We start from the raw sequence: 26,086 nt of genomic DNA on the forward strand, positions 1-26,086 counted from the left end.
TGTGTGTGTGTGTGTGTGTGTGTGTGTGTGTGTGTGTGTGTGTGTGTTTATATTTCAGAAGGTAAAGACTTGGTTCTACCTGCCCTGGTTTTTACTGAGGACAATTCTTTGAAGCAGGTGAAATTTTTACTGGGAAAATTTGTGACCCGGGTTGAATCCTCCAATTGGATCTTGTAACGCTTCTATGACTTTTATGACTCCAGTGCACAGGGCTGGGGGGCGGGGGTTGAGAGAAGGAGAGAAACAGGCCCTGGACAGCCTCTGAGCAGGGTGATGAGAGCCACCCAGGCACAGCCAGCCACCCGGCCAGTCAGCAAGACCAAGGCTTAGGACTTGAGCAGCCCCAAGAACTGAGGGGCCCTCACCGCCAGGCCAGCAGAGCAATGCAGAGATTGCGACTTCGCTACGGTAAAATTTTAATGAGAAAAAACCCCGAAACCACACAGCCTGCCTCTGATTGTGAAGGTGAGAGCTGCCGTTGAAACAGCACTAGGAGTCGGAATCTGGGCTCAAGCCGCTTCTCAATGGCCTCCTCAGCCCTCAAAGCTAAACTTCCTCTTTCAGATTCCATCTCCGCTGGCCCACGAATTAAAGCCCCCACGAGGGACATTCTGATCTCCGTAAAAATCTTAACCACGACCTGGAGAATACTGTAATTTCATCAAGACAATATTCTCTAGCCAAATAAACCCACACTCATATATTTCCTTTATACACTCTCTACCAACAGGGAGGAGGGCAGGGCAGGGGGGTAGAGCAGGGAGTACGGGTGGACAAAGCAAGGTCTTACCCTCTGGGTCATCGCGGATCACCAGCAGCCCATTCCTGCACACGACCTTCCCGGTGGTGGCGTCTAAGAATATTAGTGATGGAATGTTGGAAATTCGATATTTGTTCCAAAGTTTAAGCTATAAGAAGAAAAGTAAAAGAAGGTGGTTAAATCCAAACCAGATTAATTGCAGAGTTCTTCGGAGCCTCCCGGGCCTCAGGGGTAGACAGGCTGGAAAACACGAAAGTACAGATTAAATGAATTACTGATTGAAAGCAGGGCTGGCTGGGCAAAAGGGGCAAGAGAAGCTACAATCCCACTTGTCCCTGCGGCCTGAGACAGTGGAGCGGACCCCAAGTCAGAGCCACACCCAGGCTCAAGTCGCAGCAGAGGCCGACAGAGAACCACACTCGCCCTGGGTGAGCTTTTCTCTCCTACCTCCCCCATGGGCACTGTCTCTAAGAAGCACAAACATGAAGATGGATCAGGCATCTTTCAGATACAGTCAGACCTCCACCAGGTGGCTAAGGCAGGAAGGGAGGCTTTTTATTGGTGCCTCTCCACCCTATCAGCAGGCAGGTGTTCGGCCGTGTCCCCTTGGCCCCAAGGGAGAAGGGACAAGGGCATTCAACAGATGACCAAGAGTTAAAATCGGCCCCTCTCCCCACTTCACCAGGTCCATGCACCGAAATATCGGTAGTCGCTCTAAGTGTGTGCCACTCAGCCTGCAGACACTTGGGAAGCACGATCCCCAGCCAGCCCCAGCCCTCATTTCCCTGTGCCACTTAAAACAATCCCCAGTCCTTGGCAGGTTCCTGCAGTCAGCTGTGCCAGCTGTCAGAGGGCCAGGGTCTGAGAGCCGAGGCTGAGAAAGTGTGAAGGCGACGGCCCAGGGCTAGGAGCCGAGTGTGTGCTGGCTCCTTTGTAAGCTCCTGGCCGTCTGGGTGGTGCTGGTCAGGTGGGCTGCTGAGAGCTCTGGAACTGAACTGCCAAGGCCAGAAAGTGATGTAAAGAAATGAAATGTTGAACTACCAATGCACCTCCAGAAAAGAAAGAAACAAGGGGAGATTGCAGGATGGCCCACTGGTGATTCAGCTGTGAGCCTCCCTTCCGGGGGCCTGGGGCCCAGACAGGAGGGGCTGGTCCTGTGGGCACTGGTACAATAGGGTATGGAGGTGTCGAGGGAAACAGGCATCAGAAATCCAGCTGCATAAAGCAGAGGAAAAGGCATGGGTGGCTGTGATCATTGTTTTTAACTCAGTCCCAAGCAGCCAGGGAGTTGGGCAGTGTATCTGCCAAGAAATGTGAGGCCTACCCAGCCTATGGAGACCTGGGTCTTGGCAGGAAGGGTTGTGGGACCCCACCTCTAACTGGGTGGGCCCCCCTTAGTGCTGCATGTTTTTCCCAGTCTCACGTTTCCATTGGGCTCCCCAAACCGGCCAGGACCTCAGATCAAGGGTGACTCTGCCCATAAAGTTTCCAGTGACCGATTTTGCACTATTCCCAAGAAACCTGATACAGGATTCAGATTAAACATTCTTAAGAGATTCAACAACAAAACAAGACCATCCTACCAGTGGGATTAGCTTTACAAGTTTGCTGGTACCAGGATCCAGCCAGGTTAAAAAAAAAAAAAAGTTGGGGTGGTGGGGGATTAAGATTATCAGATTTTCCTGATTTCAAAAGTAACTACTGGGGGGAAAGGTAACTATTGGGAAAAATGGGAAACATAGCAAACCACAAAAACTGAGATAAAAATAACCCATGACTCATCACTTATGAAAGCTTAGACAATTTTATATTCCACCAATGGCAAATGAGAGCACCCGTTTCCTGGTACTCTCACCAACATTATCACTACCATTAGGTTTCCCAATTTGATAGGAAAAAATGATGCTCATTTTTGTTGCTTATCTTTCTTTTACTTACTGATGTTTAGGAGATACACATCTATCTCACTGTTAAATACACTGTTTTTCCCAAGATATTTTTTTACAAGTGGTAAGTGCTGCAATTCATTGAACAGATATTAACTGAGCACCTACTATGTGCCAGCCCAAGGGACAAGATGACGTGGCTGCCTTTGCAGAGCTTCTATTCTAGTGGGAGAGACAGACAATATAAGCAAGAATATATAGAGAAAAATAATTTCAAGCACTTGTAAGCAATAAAAAGAAGCCAGAGCAGGGTAAGAGCGAAGGCACACTGGGGGGAGTGGTACACGTTTTAGTGAGTGCTCTGGAAGGCATCTTTGAAGAAATGGCATTTGAGCACAGATAATGACATGAAACAAGTCACGTGCACACGGGGGGAGGCTGAATGGGGAAGGTGATAGTGGACGCAGCCAGACAGGGAGGGGAGCCACGATGAGGTCAGAAGGGCAGTCGTGGACCAGATCTTCAAGGCCCTGTAGACGTGTAAAAATAACGGAATTTTATTCTAAGCATACAGTCAGACCTCCATATCCACAGGTCCTGCATCTGAGGATTCAACCAAGCGCAGATCAAAAATATTCGGGGGAGGGCTTCGCTAGTGGCGCAGTGGTTGAGAGTCCGCCTGCCGATGCAGGGGACATGGGTTCGTGCCCTGGTCTGGGAAGATCCCACATGCCGCAGAGCGGCTGGGCCCGTGAGCCATGGCTGCTGAGCCTGCGCGTCTGGAGCCTGTGCTCCGCAACGGGAGAGGCCACAACAGTGAGAGGCCCGTGTACCACAAAAAAAAAAAAAAAAAAAAAAAAAAATATTCGGGGGAAAAAAAATCAAGAAAGTTCTAAAATGCAAGGCTTGAATTTGCCAAGCGCAGCAACTATTTACATAGCGTTTACATTGTAGGTATAACTATTTACGTTATACGCACACTGTATTAGGTATTGTAAGCAATCTAGAAAAGATCTGAAGTGTACAGGAGGATGTGTATAGGTTATATGCAAATATCGTGCGATTTTATATAAGGGACTTGAGCATCCGCGGATTTTGGTATCTGTGAGGATCCTAGAGTCTTGGATGACCAGGTGAGGTCATCCAAGGAGAAGACACGGCTACAGAGGAAAAGGGACCCCAGGGGAGAGCCTGGTACCACCCACAGCAGGCTGAGGAGTGATGAGTGACACAGGAAAACAGGGAGACTCCAGTGTCCCAATAGGCAGGTGAGCAAAGTGTTTTGGAGAGGACAGTGTAGGCCACTGTGTCAAATGCCCTGAGATGTTGAATAAGATGAGGACAGAGAACTGACCAGTGGATGTGGCACCAATGGTCACATATGACCTTGATGGGGTCGGGGAGGAGTCAGCGCAGGGGTGAAGCTGACAGACACGCTGGAATGAAGAGGGAAGGACGGGGCACAGCTCTGTCCAGCACACATGCCTACAATGGGCCTGGGACCCAGACAAGTCCAAGTCGTCCCGACAACACGTGAAACATCAAAAGGAGAATAACACAAAGAAGAAACGTTATAAAAAGAGGAGAAAATAGCAGATAAGGGGCTGAGGTAGTGACTCCAGGCAACTCTCTTTAAGAGTTTTGCTGTAAAGGAAGCAAAGAAATGGGATTGTAGCTGGAAAAATGAGGTCAGATGATGACGTCAGAGGGAGGATATTTTAAAGATGGGAGACACTGTAATATATGCAACTGGGAATCATACAGAAGAGAAAGAAGAAAACTGATGAAAAGGAAAAGTGTAGAAGCAAAGTCCTTGAATAGGCAAAATGGTGGGATCCAGGTCACAAATGGAAAGATGGAATTGTAAAAACAGCTCATTTTTAAATATACAGTCATTCCTCAGTATCCACAGGGGACTGGTTCCAAGACCTGCCGCAGATACCAAAATCTTGGAATGCTCAAGGTGGCCCGCCATATTCTCGGTTCCACATCTGCAGATTCAACCAGCCACAGATAGTGCAGTACTATCGTATTTACTATGGAAAAAAAACACCAAAACTGTGTATAAGTGACCCACACAGTTAAAACCCATGTTGTTCAAGGGTCCACTATACACATTTCAAAGCAGTTCTTTAGTCTGAATAAAAAAATCACGCCATTTGCAAATAAAAACAACTTCATCTTATTTTTTCAATATTTATATTACTTATTTCCTTTTCTTGTAGAACTATTCTGGCTGGAATTTCCAGAACAATATTAAGTAGCGAGCATCCTTATCTTCTACCTGACTGTAATGGATATATCTGTAATATTTTACTATCATATGTAATATTAGCCATTGCGTTGAGACAGATATCCTTTAACATGTTCAACAAAACAGTCTTGAATATTATCCAGCCTGAAAAAGGAAGGGTATGCTACAATAAGGATGAACATTGTGGACATACGCTAAATGAAATAAGCCCGTCACTGAAAGACAAATACTGTATGATTCCACTTAAATGAGGTACTTGGAGTAGTCAAAATCATAAAGACAGAAATTGTAATGGTAGTTGTCAGGGGGTAGGGGGATGGGAGAAAGAGTTACTATTCAATGGGTGTAGAGTTTCAGTTCTACAAAGATGAAAAGAGTTATGGGGATAGATGGTGCTGATGGTACCACGACAACATGCATGAATATATTTAATACCACTGCAATGTACACTTAAAAATAGTGAAGATGGTAAATTTTATGTATGTCTATCTTACCACAATTTTTAAAAAAATAGCCTTCCTTAACACTTTGAACAAAAGTTTTATCAGGAAAAGGGCTTCCCTGGTGGCACAGTGGTTGGGAGTCCGCCTGCCCATGCGGGGGTCCCGGGTTCGAGTTCTGGTCCGGGAGGATCCTGCATGCCACAGAGCAACCAGGCACGTGCACCACGGCTTCTGAGCCTGCACTCTAGAGCCCAAGAGCCACAACTACTGAGCCCGCGTGCCACAGCAACTGAGGCCTGCGCGCCTGGAGCCCGTGCTCCGCAACAAGAGTGGCCCCCACTCACCGCGACTGGAGAGGGCCTGCGCACAGCAGCGAAGACCCAGCGCAGCCAAGGGTAAATAAATAAATAAAACAATGGATCTATTAAAAACAAAAAAAAAGTTTTATCAGGAATGGATGGTTACTTTAAGGTTATTCTTTTGACTTGTTGCGGTATATTTCATTAGTAACCACTCTACAGTTAAACCATCCTTGCCTTCATAGAAGAAATCTTCCCTGGTCACATGTATTGTTAAGGGATCACTATAATCATATCTCCCCAGGGACTTGGGACTCCCACAAGCAAATGGCATCTTGTAACAACAAGCTTTTTGTTAGCTAGTCTTTTTCCTAAACGAAACTGCAGCCTGTGAGCTTTAAATATAAAGATGGCAGATGTAATGTGATTGTAATAGAGCGGTTTGAATGTAGGCACCCATATTATACTTGAAACATAAGCATGTGATTGGCTCTTGGCTAGATATTTTTTGAGGAATGGTGGCTTATGGTACCTGGGCAACATAGCCCCTAAATGCTGGGCCACTTATGGTACCTGGGCAACATAGCCCCTAAATGCTGGGCCACCCAGTGTGAGTCAGGACCATCCCCCAGCTGATGTCATAAAAGGAGGACCTGAGGATGAGGCCTGCTTTAGTGTAGTACCTTTTAAGACTCTAAAAATAAAGGTGCTGTCCCCTCCCCCATAACAGATAAGGAAGAATTCAATTTTTTCTGGGTCCCTCATGTAGGCAGAAGGACTATAACACCCTCCCCTTGTCCTACCTCAGATCATCACAGATATTTCTTTTTTCCCAATATCCTCCTTAGAGAGGAAAGAAACTGTAGCCCCTATGACCCTTATCTTCCTCCCTCCCTAGAGAGCCTCCCCTTTCTTTCCCCCTGGATCTCAAGGAAGACAAGAGGTCATGGCTGTGTTTTGTCCATTGTTGTTAGACCTTGTTTCCAAGTAAAGACCCACTGGGTTAGTGGGAAAAAATTATGTTTCTAGACTCACATCTGACGCTGAAAAGTTGATCCTTTTGTAGACTAACATATCATGGCCTAATTTTATATGATAGTGATTTATTTAGGAACTTATATCATTCATCAGTGATTTATAGATTTGCTTGGGACTATCTGTCTCAGGTTTTAGCATCCCGATTACTCTGCTCTGAAACTGTGCAGAAGGCTTAAGAATGATCATTCCAACCATGTCAATTTATGTTAGAAAAGTCACACAGGTCCGCTTTGACGATTCTTTTATGCCAACTGGAGATGAGCTTAAAGAAATGATCACCAAGATTCACCTCCATGCCTTCAAGTGTGGCTGACATCTCAAGTCCACTAAAGGTTTTCAAAAAGGCCTCTTAAAACATTGGTTTCATAACCATTTTGGGGTCACAGACACTTTTGATGATAAAAGCTACATATAGATCCTTTCCCCAGAGGAAAATACACATGCACAAAAAAGTCTGTGTGTAATTTCATAGAGTTCGTGATTTCTTTGAAGCCAGATTATTGAACCTGTCTGACTCCAAGAGGTCTATGGACCCCGGAAAAAGACCCCCTTCTTTTAAGAGTTCACTTTAGTACATGGCTTAACCTTGATTCAACTGGGAGAACTGTGATATTGCCCCATCTTTACTCTTGTCATGAAAAATCTAATAAAAATCAGCATTTACCTAAACTCGAAGATGATGCAATGGTGAAGAGTGGGAGGTTAAAATCTCACTATATGCAGCTTCCATCTTCCCAAACTGATTCAGAGCTGGGTACCGCCGGTGGTCTCCAATTCATCCCTTTGCCTTCAGGATGGTGAAGATCAGAACCACCTGGGACAGAGCACTAATGCTGCTTATTTTTTAAGGATCCCTAGGAAATGAGCTCATAGTCTATCCTGGTATGATATTAGAGCATTTAACCAGAGTCAGGAGCATAAGTACTTCTACATTATCTCAAAGCTCTTCTTGGGAGGAAATAACGGTGGTGGAGGAAGCAAATGGGCTTCGGAGGGCCTGGGTTTCCATCCTGGCCCTGACATCTCAGTAGATGTCAGTAGGTGACACGGTACCAGACCTTGGGCAGGTCACGCCTGCTGGCCTAGCACGGTCATACCCACATCGCAGGATGCATACGGAACTTAAACGACGTAACGTTGTGTGGAGACACTCTGAAAACTAAAGCATTACACACATGAGACACATTATTAATATCTGAATCAAATTTATGCTTACTTCCCCCTTGTCTTGTCAGCATCCTTTTCAAAAAATGTTTTCCTGTCAACTCTATTTTAAAGTTAATCAATCAACCGCCTAGGCTGCATATAAAACTCCTCAGAAAACAGGGATTTCCTTCTGTAGCAAGTGGTCTTTTTGCCATAAGCACCTTCTACAAAACACGTACATATTTGGGGCCCAGTTAATGTGGTCCGTTTGCCTCCCCCCCCCCTTTCTTCCTCCCACTCCCATTTTGGATTTCCAGATTTTAAAGAGGCATCTGGATTTTTTTTCTTAAACTGACCCTGGATTTTGCTTTTCTCTCTTTTTAAGAGAACTCTGACCTCACGTCTGATTCTGGCTTGGAAGTGTGAAATACCATACAGTCTGCTACCAAGGAGCATAGGAGAGAGAGGAGCCATGCCAGGCGGTTCCCATTCCAGCACCTGAAACTGGGGGGTGGATTGAGGGCAGGAGCTCCTTCCAGGTCACCAGGACAAAAAAGGCTAACGGCTACTGAACAGGTTCATTAGAAGGGCCATGCTGACAGGCACTGCTGCAGGTGGGAGAGACCCAGTAACTTTTATTTACATCCAATGCCTGCTCTCGCTCAAGTGAGCATCCTGGCACAACGTCCACCCAGAGTTCATTTTGATGCCACGTCCCGCCTCCTTTCATAGCTACCCAGAGGCCAGGCAACTCCGAGAGAATGCGTCCCAGCAAACGCCCAAAGCCTAGAATACAGAAGGCAAGGCAGCAAAGATGAAATAGACAAAAAGAAAGAGGAGACAATATTAGCTAGACTTGGCCAAAAGCAAAAAGGATGACAAACCGGGCTGTCGGGTTACTTAAAAGTTCCCATTCCTCAGCCTGGTGGCAGGTTCTCGTTAGCGATCCCAAGGCTGCTGTAGGAGCTATCATCCCAGGAGTGCCGACCAGAAATGCTTTTACAGTGACCCACCGAACAATGAAGCAAATATCCAAAGGAATGGGATTGGGGACTGGTAAACTGTAAAAATGCAGACTCTAAAGCTGAGCTAAGCGGAAACCCTGGTGGGATTAGTCAGCACCCACACATGCCACAGGGAAATTCAACCCGGCAATTTCTGAGAAGCCCCAGCTCCTGAGGGTGACACAGAATCTGCCTCTCATTCTGAGGGCTGGGTCTTGCACTTGACTGGGGGGGTCTAAGTTTTTAATTTCTCAACAGCTGCTGAAAATCTGTGGGATCAAGCCAAAGCTAACATAGATGTAGGATTAACCAGCCAGCTCCTTGGCAAGGTCAGCTGGAACCTTCTCAGGCAGACCTTACTCCAGCCCTTCCACCGAAGGCTGACCACGGTCAACACCATCCTTTCTGGAAGCAGCATGTGAAAACAGATCTTCAAAAGCGTCCCTACCCTTTCTAACCAAACATGACCAAAGCCCATTATATATGCAGTGTGAGAGGGAAATCCCCCTGTCCCACTGTCCAATGTCAAGGCGGTATATACATACACTAGAGATTACTCAGCACAGGTTCTGGAGCCCAGGTCTAACTCTGCTCAGGCCACTTGTTAGTTGGTGACCTCAGGCAAGCTACCTAACTCCTCTCTTAGTTTTCTCACTTGCAAAATGGAGATAACAGTACCTACACCTCACTGGGCTGTTGTAAAGATTAGATGTGTCATATCATGTGCTTAGAATAGGGCCTGACCCAGGTTAGGTACTATATAAGTGTTAGCTGCTATTATTGTTGTGGTTGTTGTTGTTGTTATCCCAGAACCATTCTAAGTGCTCCAGCAGGCCCTTGTCCTCATAACCCCAGAGTTAAGACCAAGCCTTGCTGCTGAGGCAGGATTCCCAGTGTGTGATCTGGCCTGAGACTCCAAGTTTCCAGCCTGGTACAGCGGTTGGCCAAGTACAGTGCTTGCGGCACATGTTATGTGTTCAGTAAATGATGGTGAGCAAATGGAGGAATGACAATGGAAGGAAGGAAGGGAGAGAGGAAACACTGTCGACGGGTCAGCCAGACTAGATGCCCAGCTACACAATCAAGTTCAGCCGTTTAAAGGGCTTCTTGATGACCAAGACTCTTCCTCGTTCCTTGGCAGACTTGGGGGCCCAGAAAGCTCTTTAAACTGCAGAATAAATTACCCAAAACAAGTGCTGGTGGAATTAAAGCTCTTATCCCTTTATCTAACCGTGTCTCTGATCCCTTCCCTTCCCCAGCTCTCCTCTGTCTGGAAGCAACACAGAGAATGGACCAGTGAGATCAAGAAAGGGGCACAAGTGGACTGGGCCGGGCTGATCGGAACCTGCACCAGCTTATGAGAAATCAAAGCCCTCCCAGGGGAGCAGCTCTGAAACTAGATTAACAATCAATTTCCCCTTCACTACAGCTGTTTTAGAAAGAGGACCTGTGCCCTAAGGGTCCTTGAGCAGTGAGGTTTACAAAATAACATGTCCTCGCTGCTTCTTGCAGACAAAGGCACCAGGCCTGAAATACACCACACGCTCTCCTTCTGGGTCCATCTCTGCTACTCCAGGCTGCGGTAAAAGAAAAAGACAAGACTAGGTAGGAGGGATGTTATAAATTTACTCTTCATTTCCCCGAATCTCACAATAGTAAGTTTTCTAGCTGATTTACAGCTGACCTAGCTGGGCTGCGCAATCCAGCAGAGATTCAGCAGGTGTGATTCACTTACAGCAATAATCAAAGTGCCACAGGGGACATGAAGGGTGTGAGACACCAGGCCTGCCTTCAGGAGTCTTATGGTTTAGAAGTGGAAAATGGTAAAAAGGGTCAACGTTATATCTATTTTACCACACGCACAGAAGTGGAGCTATAACTACTTCTGTGCAGGCATAACACGCGGTAACTGCCAGGAAAAGTGAGCAAGAAGGGCCAGAAGGAAGCCTGGCTCCATCTTAGTTCAATGAACGTGCCAGGAATGGCTCTGTGTGTTCAATCAAACACGCTTACTGTTTCAAACCTCCTCCATAAAACCACTGTGATTCCATGCAGGGGCAGCCCCAAGAAGCAACAACAGCTCAGGGCTGAGTTTGGTCCTTGTTGGTCACTCAAATCTTTAGTCAGTACTTCTATCAGAAGGCAGTATAGGTAAAATGGTTAAGAACATGGTTCTGGAGCAGGCTGCCTGGGTTCAAATCGCAACTCTGCTACATCCCTGCTGGGTGACGTGGGGCAAGTTACTTCACCTCTCTGAGCCTCTATTTCCTCATGAGTAAAGTGAGGATAATAACAATACCTGCTCCACGTTGTTGTTGCTAGAATGAACTGGATTAATATACATATAAGGCTTAGAACACTGCCTGGTACACAGTAAGTGTTCGATAAATGTCAGAAATGATGATGAGGCCTAAAGAGGACACTTCCATTTCTCCTTGACCCTAAGTGGAAAAATGTGCTGACCCCTCTAACCCCCATCAAGCATCCATGTCAGCTGTAGGTTACATTCTGGCAGAGGCGGGGATGTAGGAAATGACTTCTTAGGCCTTGTGCAATGTGGGACACCTGCAGACATAGGAACCAGGCCAGGAGACAACCCTACAGAGTAAGTGCTGGGTACTCCCAGCCTGGTGCTGTGGGGACTTGTTAAGTTCTTAAGAGCCTCACTTTGCTCTGCAAGATATTCTTTTACAACAGGAGCCACTCTGCCGCTAGTATGAGGTGGAGGATCTGATACGCTGCTTCTTCCTTTTATCTCTTTATCCGAGAGACGTCTGTCCTTGTCAGCAGCCACCCTTCCACCACACACCTCACTGGCTGACAGCAAGCTCTGCTTCTGTCTTCACTTGTGGCTCCAAAGTACTGTAAAAGCCCTGCCAGTTCCCAGCATGAGGGGCGCATACTATGCTTCTATTAGGTCCAACACAGAACCACCGCTGCCCCTTCATCCTTCCTCCAAGCAGACTGCTGTGTTCTGGGGGCCTCCAAATCCTCACCGCATGAACGCGGGAGGGAAGCACGCATAGCAGCTGAGAGCACAGGCTCTGGGGGCAGATGGCCTGGAATCCTGGCTCTGCCCCTCAGGCAAATTACACAGCAGCCCCCCCAGCTTCACTTTCTTCAATGGCAAAATGGTCCCATGGTACCTACTGGGTTGGCCAAGAAGTTCGGGTTTTTCCATAAGATGTTACGGAAAAAAGCCGAATGAACTTTTTGGCCAGCCCAATACTTCCTAAGGTTACCATGAGGATAAATAAGACATATGACGTGCTTAGTAAACACTCACATGAGAACGCTTCTAATGTGTGTCCTTCCAGAGTCTATTGGTAGAGAATACGATGAAATCTCTGATGAAAGGCCATCTAGGGCAATGGGCCCTGCACATAATCAAACTGCAAGGGCACTTGCTAAGCAGTGTTTGAAAAATGGTGATCAGGACATCACAGGGCCACTGGCCCCTGCCAGGGCTGGGACCCAGAATAATCCACACAAATACAGAATAGATTACAAGAGGCCTCCTACCAGAAGGTAAGCAGATGGGCTCTGATGAAGGAAGGGAGAGTAGAGGAGGATCTGCTTCCCCAGCAGCGGCTCTGGGAGGGGCAAAAGCTCCACTTCTTCGTGGAAATGCAGATACTTTCCAGACCAGCATCCAGTCCACGGATGCTCCTTCCTGCTAACAGGGGTGCGGCAGAACAACTAAGAAATGGCCACTAATTCTAACCACGACCACCTGAGACGAAAGGGACGGATGGTGTCCATGCTAGCGGACATGAGAAGCTTAAACATTTAAAAAGTGGTGTTTCATGTGGCTAGGAGGCCTGGGCCTGGCTGCCAGCACTGGCAGTGGGCTGCAGCTTTGTGACTCTGGTGACAAAGCCACAGTGCGTTCCTATGAATGAAGCTACATCCCGTCTGCAACCAGCAGTCCAGAAGGAGCCGACACGTTCTAAGACACGGAGGCCACGGCCTCCGTCCGCTTTCCCTCCTTCCTTCCTGGGAGTCACTCACCAGGCAACTTTGCTACTAAAGGTCCTTTCGGAAAACTGCACCTTCGGACTGGCTTCAATCAACAACAAGAAAAAATTAATGAGATAAGAAATGATGTCCACAAATATAAAGACAAAAAATGTAAATGTCTTCTTCTTACCCTTTCAAAAGTGCTAAAATGCAAAATATTTCTTAATCCCTCACCTCGGGCTTGGAGAGTCCTGTTCTCCGAATATTTGGAACCTGGTCCCATTTGCAACTCCAATTAAAGAGGTTCGTTGACTGTGCCACACAACTTCCTGTCCTAATGAGTCAACAGGCCAGGAGATGAGCAGTTGCTGGGATCACAAAGGGACATATGGCTGCCAAGTTCTTTCTGGCCGTCACCAAAGACAGGAGAGGCTGCTCTGTTTCCCTGTGCTGCAGTTTTCACAAGCTGACAGAGGGATTTCCTAGAGCCCCATCTGGTATAAAAGCCTCTACTGGGCAGAGTGGCTTGGAACAGTAAGGGGGTGGCTAGTAATAACATATGCCATCAAGGGGGCATATGGGGGATGGCCGATGCAGGGGACACGGGTTCGCGCCCCGGTCCGGGAAGATCCCACATGCCGCGGAGCGGCTGGGCCCGTAAGCCATGGCCGCTGAGCCTACGCATCCGGAGCCTGTGCTCTGCAACGAGAGAGGCCACAACAGTGAGAGGCCCACATACCGCAAAAAAAAAAAAGAAAGAAGAACTAAAGAAGGGGGGTTGGGAGTTTTCAGAGGAGAGAGGACAAGGAGCCAGAACCACTCTGGAATTGGGGAGACCACGTCACAGCTCCCAAGGCACTCACTTCTGGGGGGGGATAGGGTTTCTGTGGCTTGTGCCATTGTGGATCCCTCTGCTGATATTATCGGGAAAGTTTGCCCACATTCACCCTGAGCAGTGTGTTTTTACTGCAACACTGGGATCTTGGGTCTGCCACCTCCTTTGAGAGACGTGTCACCATACAAGTTCAACCCAGAATGTTTAAGTTCATACCAAAGAGAAATAAATTCTGAGGGTCTGCACACCAGGTTTTTATAGGGCCCATAAGGTTAAAACAAAACAAAAAGGGAAGACAGGAACCCAAGGAATAAGGACTGTGGGGAAGGAAGGCTGCCGTTCCTTGCAGAGTTGGGGATTCTGCTGGAGGGAGTTGCTTGTCAAAGTAGTGGTATCTCCCACGTTCCCCCCTCCCGAGCCAGAAGATGGTAGCTGCCATCAATTCATACCCACTCCCCCCTGCCCGCCCCCACCCTGGCCCCAGCCAATCCATCCCTCACAGTTCAATACAAAATGTAAGGCCATCAAATTTGGGAACTGGCTATAGCTGATAAACGGACTTCTGCAAAAAAAAAAAAAAAAAAATGCCAGCAAGGTTTTGTTTTCATTTAAATTTTTTAAAATAAAAACCCAGGGACTTCCCTGGAGGTCCAGTGGTTAGGACTCTGCGCTTCCACCGCAAGGGGCATGGGTTCGATCCCTGGTAGGGGAACTAAGATACTGCAAACCGCGCATGGTGTGGCTAAGTAAATACAATTAAAATCCATACTAAGAAAACTTCTTCATCTGAAAACAGACCTTCCCCCAGGAGACGGTGTTAGTGCAGGTTCCTGAGGGAGGACAACAGAGCTCCCCCAGCCTCCTCAGTTCTCTATGACCTTGGAGCTCCAAGCTCTGATTTTCCACTAACTCTCAGACTCAGAGCTTGAATGACATGTGCAGCACGGACTTACTGCACACGACAGGACCCCTAGGGCCAAGGGGACACAGAGAAAAGATCCAATGAGAAAGAGAGGGAGATTTCACAAACTATGGGAACAAGGGAATTCAAGGAGGTGACGTGATCCAGCAAGTCAATAGCAAAAGAGAATTCCACCCGTCCAGGACCCTACTGTGTTCATCCTTCCAGGGCTCAAAACCACCTTGTGTCTCCTCCATCTGACGAGTCCCTCCAGGAGACTAAATCTTACGCTGCTTTTGCATCTTCAGCGCTGTGCACCTGGTAGGTATTCAATACATCATGATGACGACGACGACGATGATGGTGATGTTCAGGCCAAGAAAGTATGTTTACTAGCTTCTCACATTTGACTCTACAGATGCGGCATGAAAAATAAGCGAGCTGGTATTTCGTTCTCACACATTCATCATGGTTCCTAAACAGCTACTAAATAAGTTCTTATCCAAACAACAAATCAGGCAAATAGGCTCAAAACTTTCTGCAGCTTCCAGTAGATTAGGAATGCGATTGCGTAACACCTCCTAACCCAAATGCTGTAAATTACAAGTCAGCGGGGTGAGCATTTCCACGTCCTCTCTCCAAATGAAAATAGGGGCCGGAAGTATGGTTTGTGAGAATTTCAGCGATGTTTATCATTTCAGCACCACCCATACCTGCTCCACCGTGAGGCCATCAGCAGAGTACTTCTTTCAATTTCCTACCTGATTGTTATTTCATCAAGGTTTTTTTTTTTTTTTGCCCTGGCTGCACAGAAAGCTCTGTTTCTTGGCAGAACTTTCTGAGTGCCCAGTTAAACCCCTTGTTACCACTTTCCTGCTTCAGGAAGTCCCCATGGAGCCCCAGCCAAATGACAAGGGGAGGAAAGGAAACATTTACAATGATGTGAGAAATTCTCAGTCTGGAAAAAAAGATCAAAGAGGATAGTCATAAGGGCCCTTTCTGCGCAGAGCCGGGCACATGAAGGTCAGCCATAAATTGGACTGGATTGGTCCATGATGGGAACAACATTACCTCGCTGGGAACCCAGCAAGCCAGGCTCCTCCAGAGCTCTGAAACCAGGGTCAGCCATGCTGCTATGTGCTCTGGACCAGCAGTGTCCCCAGCAAAAGGAATCGTATCCTATATGAAGAAGCTATGCTCGCCATGCTCCAAGATGCCTTTATATAGAAATGGATTGTGTGGCCTGCATTGTTCCCCTCCGCCGGCTCTTGAAATGAAAGGGTTCCACGGCACAATGAAATAAATAACAGCAGGGAGAGAGAAAGAGGGAGGTAAATTGTTTGGAAAGTAGAAGACGGGGTGGAAAAGATGAAATTCAAGACAGATGTGTGAGAGCTGCAAACATATGTCCTTGAATTTATGCATCCAAGTGATTCATGTAGAATAAGAAAGAGCTACATACCCAATATAGAAATAAATATGGGAGCCAATACAGAACAAAGTATTACATCCCCCCATTCTTACAAAGAAAGATCCGTTTACATCTCTCTTTCTGCTAAATAAAGCTGTTATAAAACAGGGCAAGTGAAGGAACTGAGATGAAATTATTAATTAAGCCAAGGGTCTCTGTCACTCGCAGCAGGATGTCAACCACTACCAATTTATTTCCAGTGACTGAATGTTGATTTCTTACCCCCGAAAGGTACTGCTGCTGCTTGCTTTAACAGCAGCAGCATTTTAGAAAACAGTAGTATTTGCCAAGTTAATGTTTGACCATTAAGGAAAAAAATCAAGCAGGAAATTTAGATGGGTGTTTCCACAGAAACACAGAAGTCCAAGACATTGGCCGGAAAGACATTTTTACAATGCAGTATTAGTGTGTGTTGTTTAACTTCTAAACAGCTAACTCTAAGAGGCCACCACACAATTGGTTCCAAATGCCTCATTCTGAGCAAAAACACAGGCGGCCTGCCCCGTTGGTTAAAGGCTCTCGGTTTGAGACTTCAGAGGGTAATGAGAAAGAGGAAAACGGCATGAAGGCCCCGGTTGGTTGCGAGATGTCCTGGAGAAATGGGGGCGAAGCAGCGTCACACAATGTGACACAGGGGGTGGGGAGGTGGCTGAGTTTACAGAGATGTCAAGTGTCACGCTCGGCAGAACATTAGGTCTCCACCCCGCACGGGCCTAGGCGCTCATTCAACAATAGACATTAACTGAGTGTCCAAAACCTACCAAGTATTTGTGCCAGATGTCGTGGGACCACAGAGATTGAGGACAAAGGTCCCCACCTTCAAGGGAGGAGAGGAGCCTGCTCGCTATTTGGATGCTCCACCTGGGATGCCAGTCCCTGCCCCCCACACACCCCCATCGTCCCCATCGTGAGGACCCTGGGGACATGTCTGCTCCCCGGGTGCCGGCCTCAGGCCACAGGTGACTGCAGCAAGCGTGGACACTTGATCTGAGACCAACCTGTGGACACTTGATCTGAGACCAATTCTACTCTCTCCTGGGAATTTAGAAATTGAATACAAAGTTCAGTTCAGTAAGGGCAGGGCTCCCCAACCAGTGATCTATAAAGAGGTTAAAGGAGGGCGCCATATTGATCCTCTCAGCCCTCGGGGCAGCTGGGTCTCCACCCCACCCCCCAAGTCCTAGGCCTCTGGTGACAACCTGCCCTGTCCCTTTATCCCAGAAGACACACAACGATCATTTTCTAAGTGTGGCAGGGATGTGAAAAAGGTGAAGTACTGCTTAGGCGACAGTGGAGGTGGGGACGAAATCTCATGTAAAATGGAGACAGGAGTAGCCCTGCTGGACCAGGGACAAGAAGGTAATGACACAGTCCTACAGCCCCCTATCCTCCCAAACAAACAGATGGGACAGCGAGGAAGACAGACACTAGAGAGTCAGGGACCGAGAAGCAAATGAGAGAAACTGCACGGCAGGGAGAGACACCCGTTTCTGAAATCCCATCCTGGTCCCGCCGCATCCCAGCTGAACCCTACTTCCTGAATCTGGATGCCCGTGTGATTAACAACTGTATTCTGAGAGCCTCCCCCAACCTACTGATGCCAGCTTGAGCGAATTTCTGTTCTTTGTAAACAACTCCTAACTAAGACAGATGTGGGGATATGCGTGCTCGGAGGGCCCCTGTGTACCACAGAGTCCTCACTGCTCCAAAGCCCGGAGAAAGAAAAGCAAAATTACATTATGCTCTTAACCCTTTCCAATCTCTTTCTCATCTAAACTTCTTCTGTTGCCCCCACAGGATCCTGGGACCCTGGGGAGGAAACTCCTCCCTGTGCCAGGGATGCAGAGATGGGAGCAAGATAATTCACCTACGATGACACAGCAAATCAGTACCAGGGCCTCCGCTCTCTGCCAGCCACCAACTTAAAATACAGTACTCCTTACACACGAGCCTAAAATACTACATGCAGATGGGAGAAAAACTGGCCTGCCTCTCTGACTTGTGGGTCTAAGGGAAGGTGGCCGTGGTGGTCAAACTGTCACAAACTTGCAGAGAAGAGGCCTTTTTTTGGTTTGTTTTTTTTTTTTTATATCTTTGCAGATCTCTTTAGTTTTATTTAAAAATTTTTTATTTTATTATTTTTAATTGAAGTATATAAATTTATTTTTCCTTTGGGAAAAGCAACAAGTTACATACAATGAAGTATGTTTTTAATTGAAAATATTTATTTATTTATATTTTTTTAGTTCCCAAGGAGAGGGTGGCTCTCCCGCCAGGAAGGTTCTTCCTTCTCTTTGGCTCCAGGAGACACTGCCCTGAGATAAGTCAGGAGGTTGAAGGAAGCCTGAGGGTTTCCTCTACAGATAAGATGAGTGGCTACTTTTAAAAAAAAACCCGCGTAGTCTACATTCCGCAGGTATAACAGCACGTGTGGCATTCAGGAGCAGACACAGCAAGTCTTTACCAACTTTCATTCTCCAAATCCAGCTCAGTGAGGGGCGGCCCTCTGTGGACACTCCCAGGCCAAGTACCTTCTTGTGGGCCAATTCCAGAAGCCACCGGTGCCGCAGAACCAAAATGGACAGAGTGTGTAAAGTTTCTGAGGTTGTGACTGGACTGACTTTCTCCTCCAGGACGTAAATGTCCCAGTGAATCAGACCTTGAATATGCCACTAATCACTTGCTTAGGAAACGTAAACTGCTGAGGCCTTCTGAATAGAAACCACACACAAATTCATTCCCCAGGAGTGTGGACTTTCTGGGACATGCAGACCACTTTCAAGAGCACAATAATCCTGTCAACCTTTAGCAGAACCGAACTGTTAAATGTCAACAACTTTCAGACGGGGCTCCAGACCACCCAGAGAATCATCTGTGTCCAAGAACAGGCAAATTCAGTCAAGAGACCGGATTCCCGTGCCCTTGAGCTCTGTTCTTTGCTCGCAACAATGAAGACCCCGTGCTCCCCGGGCTGAAGCGAAGGAGGCCAGGACAAAGGGTGAGGCCCAGCTCCTCTGAGAGCAGCTCTGGCTACAGACAGCAGGAAAAGGCCCAGAGAGCAGGGGACAGCGCAAGCAGGGGAGCTGAGGGTCACAGAAGAGTGTGTATTTCCCCGTGTTCCCCAGTCACCACGAAGGGCAGGCTGAGAGAGCAGAGGGAAGTTGGCCAGGCCGGCCAGGTTAGCTCACTTCTCTGACTGTTCTTGCTTCACAGGGTTGCTATGAGGATTAAATGAGATGGAAAATCCAGATGGCTCCTTCCAGGCCCATATTTCCCAAATTCAGCTGTTCACATATATCATTTACAGTTTGTATCCCTAACTCTCTTATTTACTTAGTTTGCTTTAAATAAGGCTTTTATGTAAGAAAAAAAATATTTTTATTTTGAAAGGAAATTTGATATTGCTGCTGTAAACAGAAAACCAGTACCGCTTACCATAAATACAGGGTAAGCGTCAAAATAAAAAGAACAAAGCCCAAACGATTATTAAATTGGATCTAGCCCCTGTTGCCTGCAAAAGGCTCTGAGGTCTGCTTTCTCTGTTGAAAAGGAGACGAGCAAGTGTTCCAGAGCTTTAAAGAAGGGGTGCACATCAAGACTTCCTCCTGATATAACCAGAGACTTGAAATAGAGAATGGAAAAAAACATGATATAGTTTAACCAACGGCTCCGATCCCAGTAAGAGCCCTGCCACCTCAAATTCCTCAGGTCCAGTGCCAGCGGAGGTAGCAGCGAGAAGGGGGAAGAGAATCCGGTGGGCTCGGCTTACCCCTGCATGTCAGCCGAGGCCCCAGAGTCTCCAGAAAGCTCTTCGTCAGGAGGAAACCCTGCTGGCTCGGTCTGAGCTTTCCTGCCATCTGGGAGCATCACGATGACTTCTTCCCACAGGCCCTAGCAGGGAGAGCCCGCCTCGGCCATGGCCAGTGACGTCTCCGTCAAGGAACCTCATAAAACTCACCCTGACCAGGAAGCTGGCAAGGTTCCCCTGAACACTTGGGGTTACACTCATGCCAAACCTAAGTGCATCCACCCTTATGAAGGAGGCCTGGAGTTTAGCAAACATTGCACATTGGAGGGAAAGAGCGTCCCCCAACGTTTAATACAGTATTTCCCCAGATGACCTGCATCAGAATCCCCTGGGGTGATATAGGTTTGGGGGCCCCACCTCTGAACCACTGAGTCTGACTCTCTGGGGATGAGATGCAAACATGTAACTTTTAAGGACGCTCCCAGGTTAACACTTATGCCCACTGAAGTTTGAGTCCCTCTGCCTGTACTGCCCTCCAACTTCCCCGGTTATTTCTTATTCATCCTGGGGATCTTGGATCAAACATCACTTCCTCAGGGGAGCCCAGTGGCCCCTCTCACCCCCCCACAAGTCTAGACCAGGTTCCCCATGATACGTCTAAGCCCTGGTGCACTTCCTTCATAGCCCCGATTTTCATTATCTATTTTGTGTGGCTTGTCGAATCATGTCTGTCTTCCCCGCTGGCCTGCAGAGCTCCGTGAGGGCAGGGCTGACCATGGAGCCCCCAGCGTCCAGCATGGTTCCTGGCACAGAGTAGGCACACACTAAAAATATTTGTTGATTAAATGAACGAATCTGGAATCCCTGTTTCCAATTCTCATTTCCCACCCTACCTCACTCTTCTCACTAAGGTTTTTCAGATCCTTGAAAGTCATAGCAGGTCCTGGGAAGCGGGGGGGGGGGGGGGGGGGGGGGGGGGGGGGCCTCTTGCTGAGACCTTTTAAATGATTCCATCTGCTCGCCCGAGTAGAGTTTTAAAAGTTAAAAAATTTTCATACACTGACATATAGTAATAGGAGCGGCTGAAAGCCTTCACAGTGGCCCCTGCTCTTCTCAGCCCTTGCATCTCCTGAGTCCCACCATGTCCTAACAAGACAGCTATGCCCCAGGTTACAGGCAGAGGAAGGGCATCACTTTCTATGCAATCCAAAATACCTTCCCTAAGGCTAACAAAAAATTGACTGCTCCCCTAGAATAAATTTATCCCGTAAATTCTATTCATGAATAAGTTTGCTGAAAAGTTTTGTTTGAATTAGCACAACTCTCTCTGAAAATATGCCCCAGAAGGAAGCAACCCTCTCATTCTTCAACAAGTATAGACACGGCCCCATCGGATCCACCTCCAGTTCTGGCAGCCAAATACCCACAAGTGTTTAGTTCTGCCATGGGATATATAGAATAAATTAAGTTTAGTGGGGAGAAATCATAAAACAAGCCTCTAAGTCTAAAGACGCTGTGTACCTTGGCAAGGGGAATGAATGTGCTACAACAAATCCTATCCACTGTGCCAGAGAACTCAATCAAAACCAGCAGAAAACGATTCCTGTCATATGAGACAAGCAACTCGACAGCAGTCCCCGAGGGGAGATGGAGATAAGGGGGTCCAATCTAGCCTTGCATCTGCCAAAATTCTTTTCCATGATGGCTGAAGAAAGAAAAGGCCTAAAACCCTACATAAGAGGAGGCAGACATTTGAAAGTCAAGGCATTTGTAGGCACAAAACAAACACTAAACCCCTCAGGAAAGCTTTCTCACTGTGGTCTTTACCTCTGGGATTCTAACTGGACGTGCTCCAGTAAGAGAAGAATCTTAGGTCGTTGTGGAGCATGCTCTAGGCTGGGATCCTACCAGGTCTTCAAGTATGGCTCCACTGGTAGTGCTAAGCACTTGTCTTTCACTAGAAACTCCAATTTCCATGGCTGAGCCTGCCCTGCCATCTGGATGGCCAAGTTCACCTGGACCAAGGTAAACCTAAGCTAATTATTCTAGAAGGCCCAGCCATGTCATCTGCAGTAAAGTGAGCCTGACTCATCCCTGGCAAACAAGACAACACAGAGTACCGATTAGTTACTTTGCCTAATAAGTCAGGGTTTCTCAGGCCGACATTTTATACGAGGGGCAGGCTACCTCACACCCCTGTTATACCTTTTACCATTCTGTGGAGAAATCTACCAGAAACATCAGATTATCTGTGGCTTTGAGGGGGTCTCTGCTTCTTCAGACAGGAAAAAGGTCATAGGCCAAGGGCGTGAACTCAACTCTGGGCTATGGAGGCTCATGTAGAACCTGTACTGTAATAGTTCAAGAGTCACTATCAGAAATGTTTCCTGGGGGAGCAGTTTCACCAGATTAGAACAGGTTTCCATTCATTCTGGCTTCCTTCTCTTCTTTGCAACTTGTTCTTTTTTGGCCGCACCACAGCTTGCGGGATCTTAGTTCCCTCACCAGGGATGGAACCCACGCTGTAGGCAGTGTAAGCTCAGAGTCGTAACCACTGGACCATCAGAGAATTCCCTGCAACTTGTTCTTAGTGATCTAATAAGTGATAGCACTTTTGGATGAGCCGGGTACATGCCATCTCCAGAACAAAAACCACAGAAGCCTTCTTTTACCATCTGTAGTGCCAGTTTCTCATCTCCAATGGACAAATGACTTTGCTAATTCACTGTTGTCAGAACTATTCAAAAGCTAAAGTTGTTATTTTTGGAAGACACTTGCCAGCTTTTAGTTGATTTGTAAATTAAGTAACAGTCCCACGTGACACGCAGCTTCCTTTGGGTACCATCACCAAGACTTCACCAGGAACCAGGATCAAAGCTAGGTCGTCTGTGAGGTACCTGTGGAGAGTTGTCCTTGGCCAAGGTGATTGAACGGTTTTACACATTTTAAACTTCGTTCAGTCTCAAAACACCATATTGGGTGGAACGTGGGAATTCAATCACTCCCCCGTCTATCTGGGTCCTAGAGCAGATGCACATGAATTTCCAAGAGGAGTTCTTTCCCTACCCCACCCTCTCCAGTCATCTTCCCTCGGTGAAGCCCAGTGTGGGATGGCCTTTCAGCCTGTTCTTACTGGGCTCCTTGGCTTTCTCAGGAGGGCACCAACCTAACCTCAGCTCACCCATGGTCCAGGCTTGTCCGGGAAGTACAATATTAAACTCGTCGCCATTTTCCTGAGTTCATTCTCTCCACATTCAGGGAAGAATGCTTGCAGAATGCACTTGCAGATGACCTAAAGCGTGTGTCTACTTCACAGCAGAGTGGCAGGGAGCTGAACTTCATACTGACTGCTCTCAGAAGCAGTTTTACTGAACTTCTCTCTGGTAGAAGACACTATCTTCTTCATTTCTTTGGCCATCAGAGTCTATCTATCAACAGTTATCTTATGAAAACTACACACTTACAATAAGATATTGTTGAAGGCAACAGACGACACAAATTCCTCTCTATGAGGTTCCTAGAAGAAATGCTCATGTTTTTCTTAAGCAGTTGGTTTTATTTTTATCTTACAGATATTGGGGATTGTGGAATAGACACAATTTCCCTTTCCTCACTGGCCATTAGGGAGTTCATGCAAAATTTTATGTTTCTATGTGGCAGGTGTACAGGTCACCATGATATGAATTTTTAGTCTTACTGCTAATTCTATTTTGTCCTCTCCTTCCTTATTTTTCCTATTTTATTTCTACCTTATTTCCATGTTTATCTTATTTTGCTTCACCTTTATTTTATCCTGCCACAGTTTATGCTTCCTTATAAGTCAACTTTTTTGGAACATGGATTAGAATATGTATGCATGTATTCTGTTTCTAGAGGAAACCTCAGTGCCTTGATCTGAAATAAGGGTTTTTTGTTTGTCTGTCTTTTTAAGACATATGCCAAACTACTGTGAGACGCTTAGTTTTAAAGGACATTTTTAAACGTTGAGCATAGAAGCTATCTGTATCAATGGTTGCCACCTTCCCAAATACAACCAGAGCAGTCAAAATATGGCATTGGGCAATGTTTCTCTAAGTGAAATTCCTTACCTATACCTCATGGAGATCTTTTCTTAGGTGACACGAGTATTCCCCAATAAATAATACTGAATCAAAATGTTATTCCTTTTTTCAATTTTCTTTCAGTACTGGAAATTACTTTAGGGGAAAGTCTTAGTTTGATGTCAATAAGTGATTAACATTTTTCCAGCACTGGCTCATCTCCCTTTTTAATAATGATATAAATCTAAAATTTTAAAGTGAGTATATTTAAAGAAAAATATGAAGCAAATGGTAATACAACTGGTATCCTGACATGACAAAACCACAATGGTGGTACTGGAATGACTGATATTTGGAAAACACCAGTGAAAACCTCATACTCCCCTTTCTATCCCATTCTAGCCAAGAACAGGCAGTGGTCACTTTTCAGAGTTTATTTACTGTACTCTGAGCACCTGACATGATCAAAATGGGCTTCATCATCCAAGGGAGAACTGACAAAACGATTTAATGTTGGAAGGATCTGGTGCAAAGGCCGTCCCACCTCTACCATCTCAGAGAGTTTCTTGACCAAGAACATTCACTGTTTGAGAAAAGGACCGAATCGTTCCAGGAAATGCTTTCAGATCCAGTTTCCTGTCCAGCTCTAGTTTTCAGATTAACTCTTCTAAGTCTCCCCCCAAAACCATGTTTAACGGAATCTATTAGAGTGTTTATCCACGTTTACCCAGAGTTCACAGTTGTCATTTGGAAGTGGGACAAAGAATCACTCCCTAAACTTACTGAGGAGCTAAGACCAGATATACTGGAAGTGATTCCTACTGAGGTCATTTGGAGTTTAGGGGAATTTTTGGTTTGGGTTTTCTCCTAGTTTTAATTGCTTATAAAAGCTCCTTAATGTCAAGTAAGGAACAATAACAACAAATGTGAAAAGTTAACTTCCCCAAAATGTTTATTCTAAAGAAAAAATTTGTTCCCAGCAACTATTATGCAGGAGGGGATTAAAACTAGATAATATTATATGAGAAGGAAAGGGAAGCCCAAATTACTCAAGTGAAAAAACAACAGCTGCACTAAAAGGCCCGCCAGAGAAGCAACTTATCTGCTTAGTCAGAATCTGTTTCACGGATCCCAGATCTGCTCTGGGGATACCGAGTCAGTTCCACCCCTGTCAAAGGCGATTAAACGGACCATCAAAACCAAACTCAGACATCTTCATTCTACTTGAAAGGCTTACACCACAGGGCCTCCCAGTCACCCGTTAATTATCCTCCCACGGAGAGCTTTGCCTTTTGCACAGATTACCAAGCAAGAGACAAAACTAAGCAAATTAACAGAGCGAGGTAAGATAGGGAATGCCACACTTCACTGTTTCTAACTTGTTTTCTCTGGTTATGGCTGGCCCTGAAAACCAGCACCTCAGACCATTCCTGTGTGTGTATAAAGAACAGGTCCTAATACAGACAGGTGTTGGTTGCTTTCACAATAAGGAAGACAGAAACTAATGAAAATGGTTACTTCTGGAGGCAGAAGTGAGACTTTTCTTAGTATATTGTTTTATATAGTTTTGGCTTTTGCACCATAAAATATTTTACGTACTAAAACAATAAAATTTTAAAAATGTATGAGGGAAAAAGCAAATCCTAAAGTTGAATATGAACAGAAATACATGAGCCTGTTATGATAATTATATTATCTGCACAAAAAAGTGAAGTCATGCAAGTTTTCTGCCTGTTCACCCATATTTAGATGTAGCCAAAGGACAAAAAGAACTGAAAAGATCTACATCAGCAGCTGAACTCATTTAATAAATGGTGCTAAACTTAAAAAGAAAAAGAGAGGGCTTCCCTGGTGGCGCAGCGGTTGGGAGTCCGCCTGCCGATGCAGGGGACACGGGTTCGTGCCCCAGTCCGGGAGGATCCCACATGCCGCGGAGCAGCTGGGCCCGTGAGCCATGGCTGCTGAGCCTGCGCTTCCGGAGCCTGTGCTCCGCAACGGGAGAGACCGCACAGTGAGAGGCCCACGTACTGCAAAAAAAAAAAAAAAAAAAAAAAAGAAAAAGAAAAAGAGGGACTTCCCTGGCAGTCCGGTGGTTAAGACTCCACGATTCCAATGCAGGGGGCGCAGGTTCGATCCCTGGTCGGGGAACTAACCCACATGCCATGCGGTGCGGGCAAAAAAAAGGAAAAAGAAATCCTGAACTTTACTTAATAGATTTATTGTTGGCCATGATATCAGTGTTGTCAATCTGTAAACAAGGATCTCACTGTGTGACATGAGGGATGTAAATATGCAATGGGG

At 46.4% G+C, this 26,086-nt stretch overlaps 1 protein-coding gene across 4 annotated transcripts in view; it reads right to left on the minus strand.

Moving 5' to 3' along the window:
• The window catches only part of NXN (nucleoredoxin), a 139,839-nt gene that overhangs the window by 22,273 nt on the left and 91,480 nt on the right, over positions 1-26,086 (minus strand). For 2 of the 4 annotated variants that reach the window (XM_029211051.1, XM_029211050.1), the window contains exon 2: positions 791-908. In XM_029211051.1, coding sequence (XP_029066884.1) covers positions 791-908 — 118 coding nt within the window. Of the gene's footprint in view, positions 1-790; positions 909-1,207; positions 1,480-26,086 lie in introns of those variants that run through there. The other 2 variants (XM_029211053.1, XM_029211052.1) reach the window with 2 other exon arrangements.

This window comes from Monodon monoceros, unplaced genomic scaffold (genome assembly GCF_005190385.1).
Source record: "Monodon monoceros isolate NGI ecotype Baffin Bay Population unplaced genomic scaffold, NGI_Narwhal_1 Super_Scaffold_9, whole genome shotgun sequence".
Classification (NCBI taxonomy): domain Eukaryota; kingdom Metazoa; phylum Chordata; class Mammalia; order Artiodactyla; family Monodontidae; genus Monodon; species Monodon monoceros.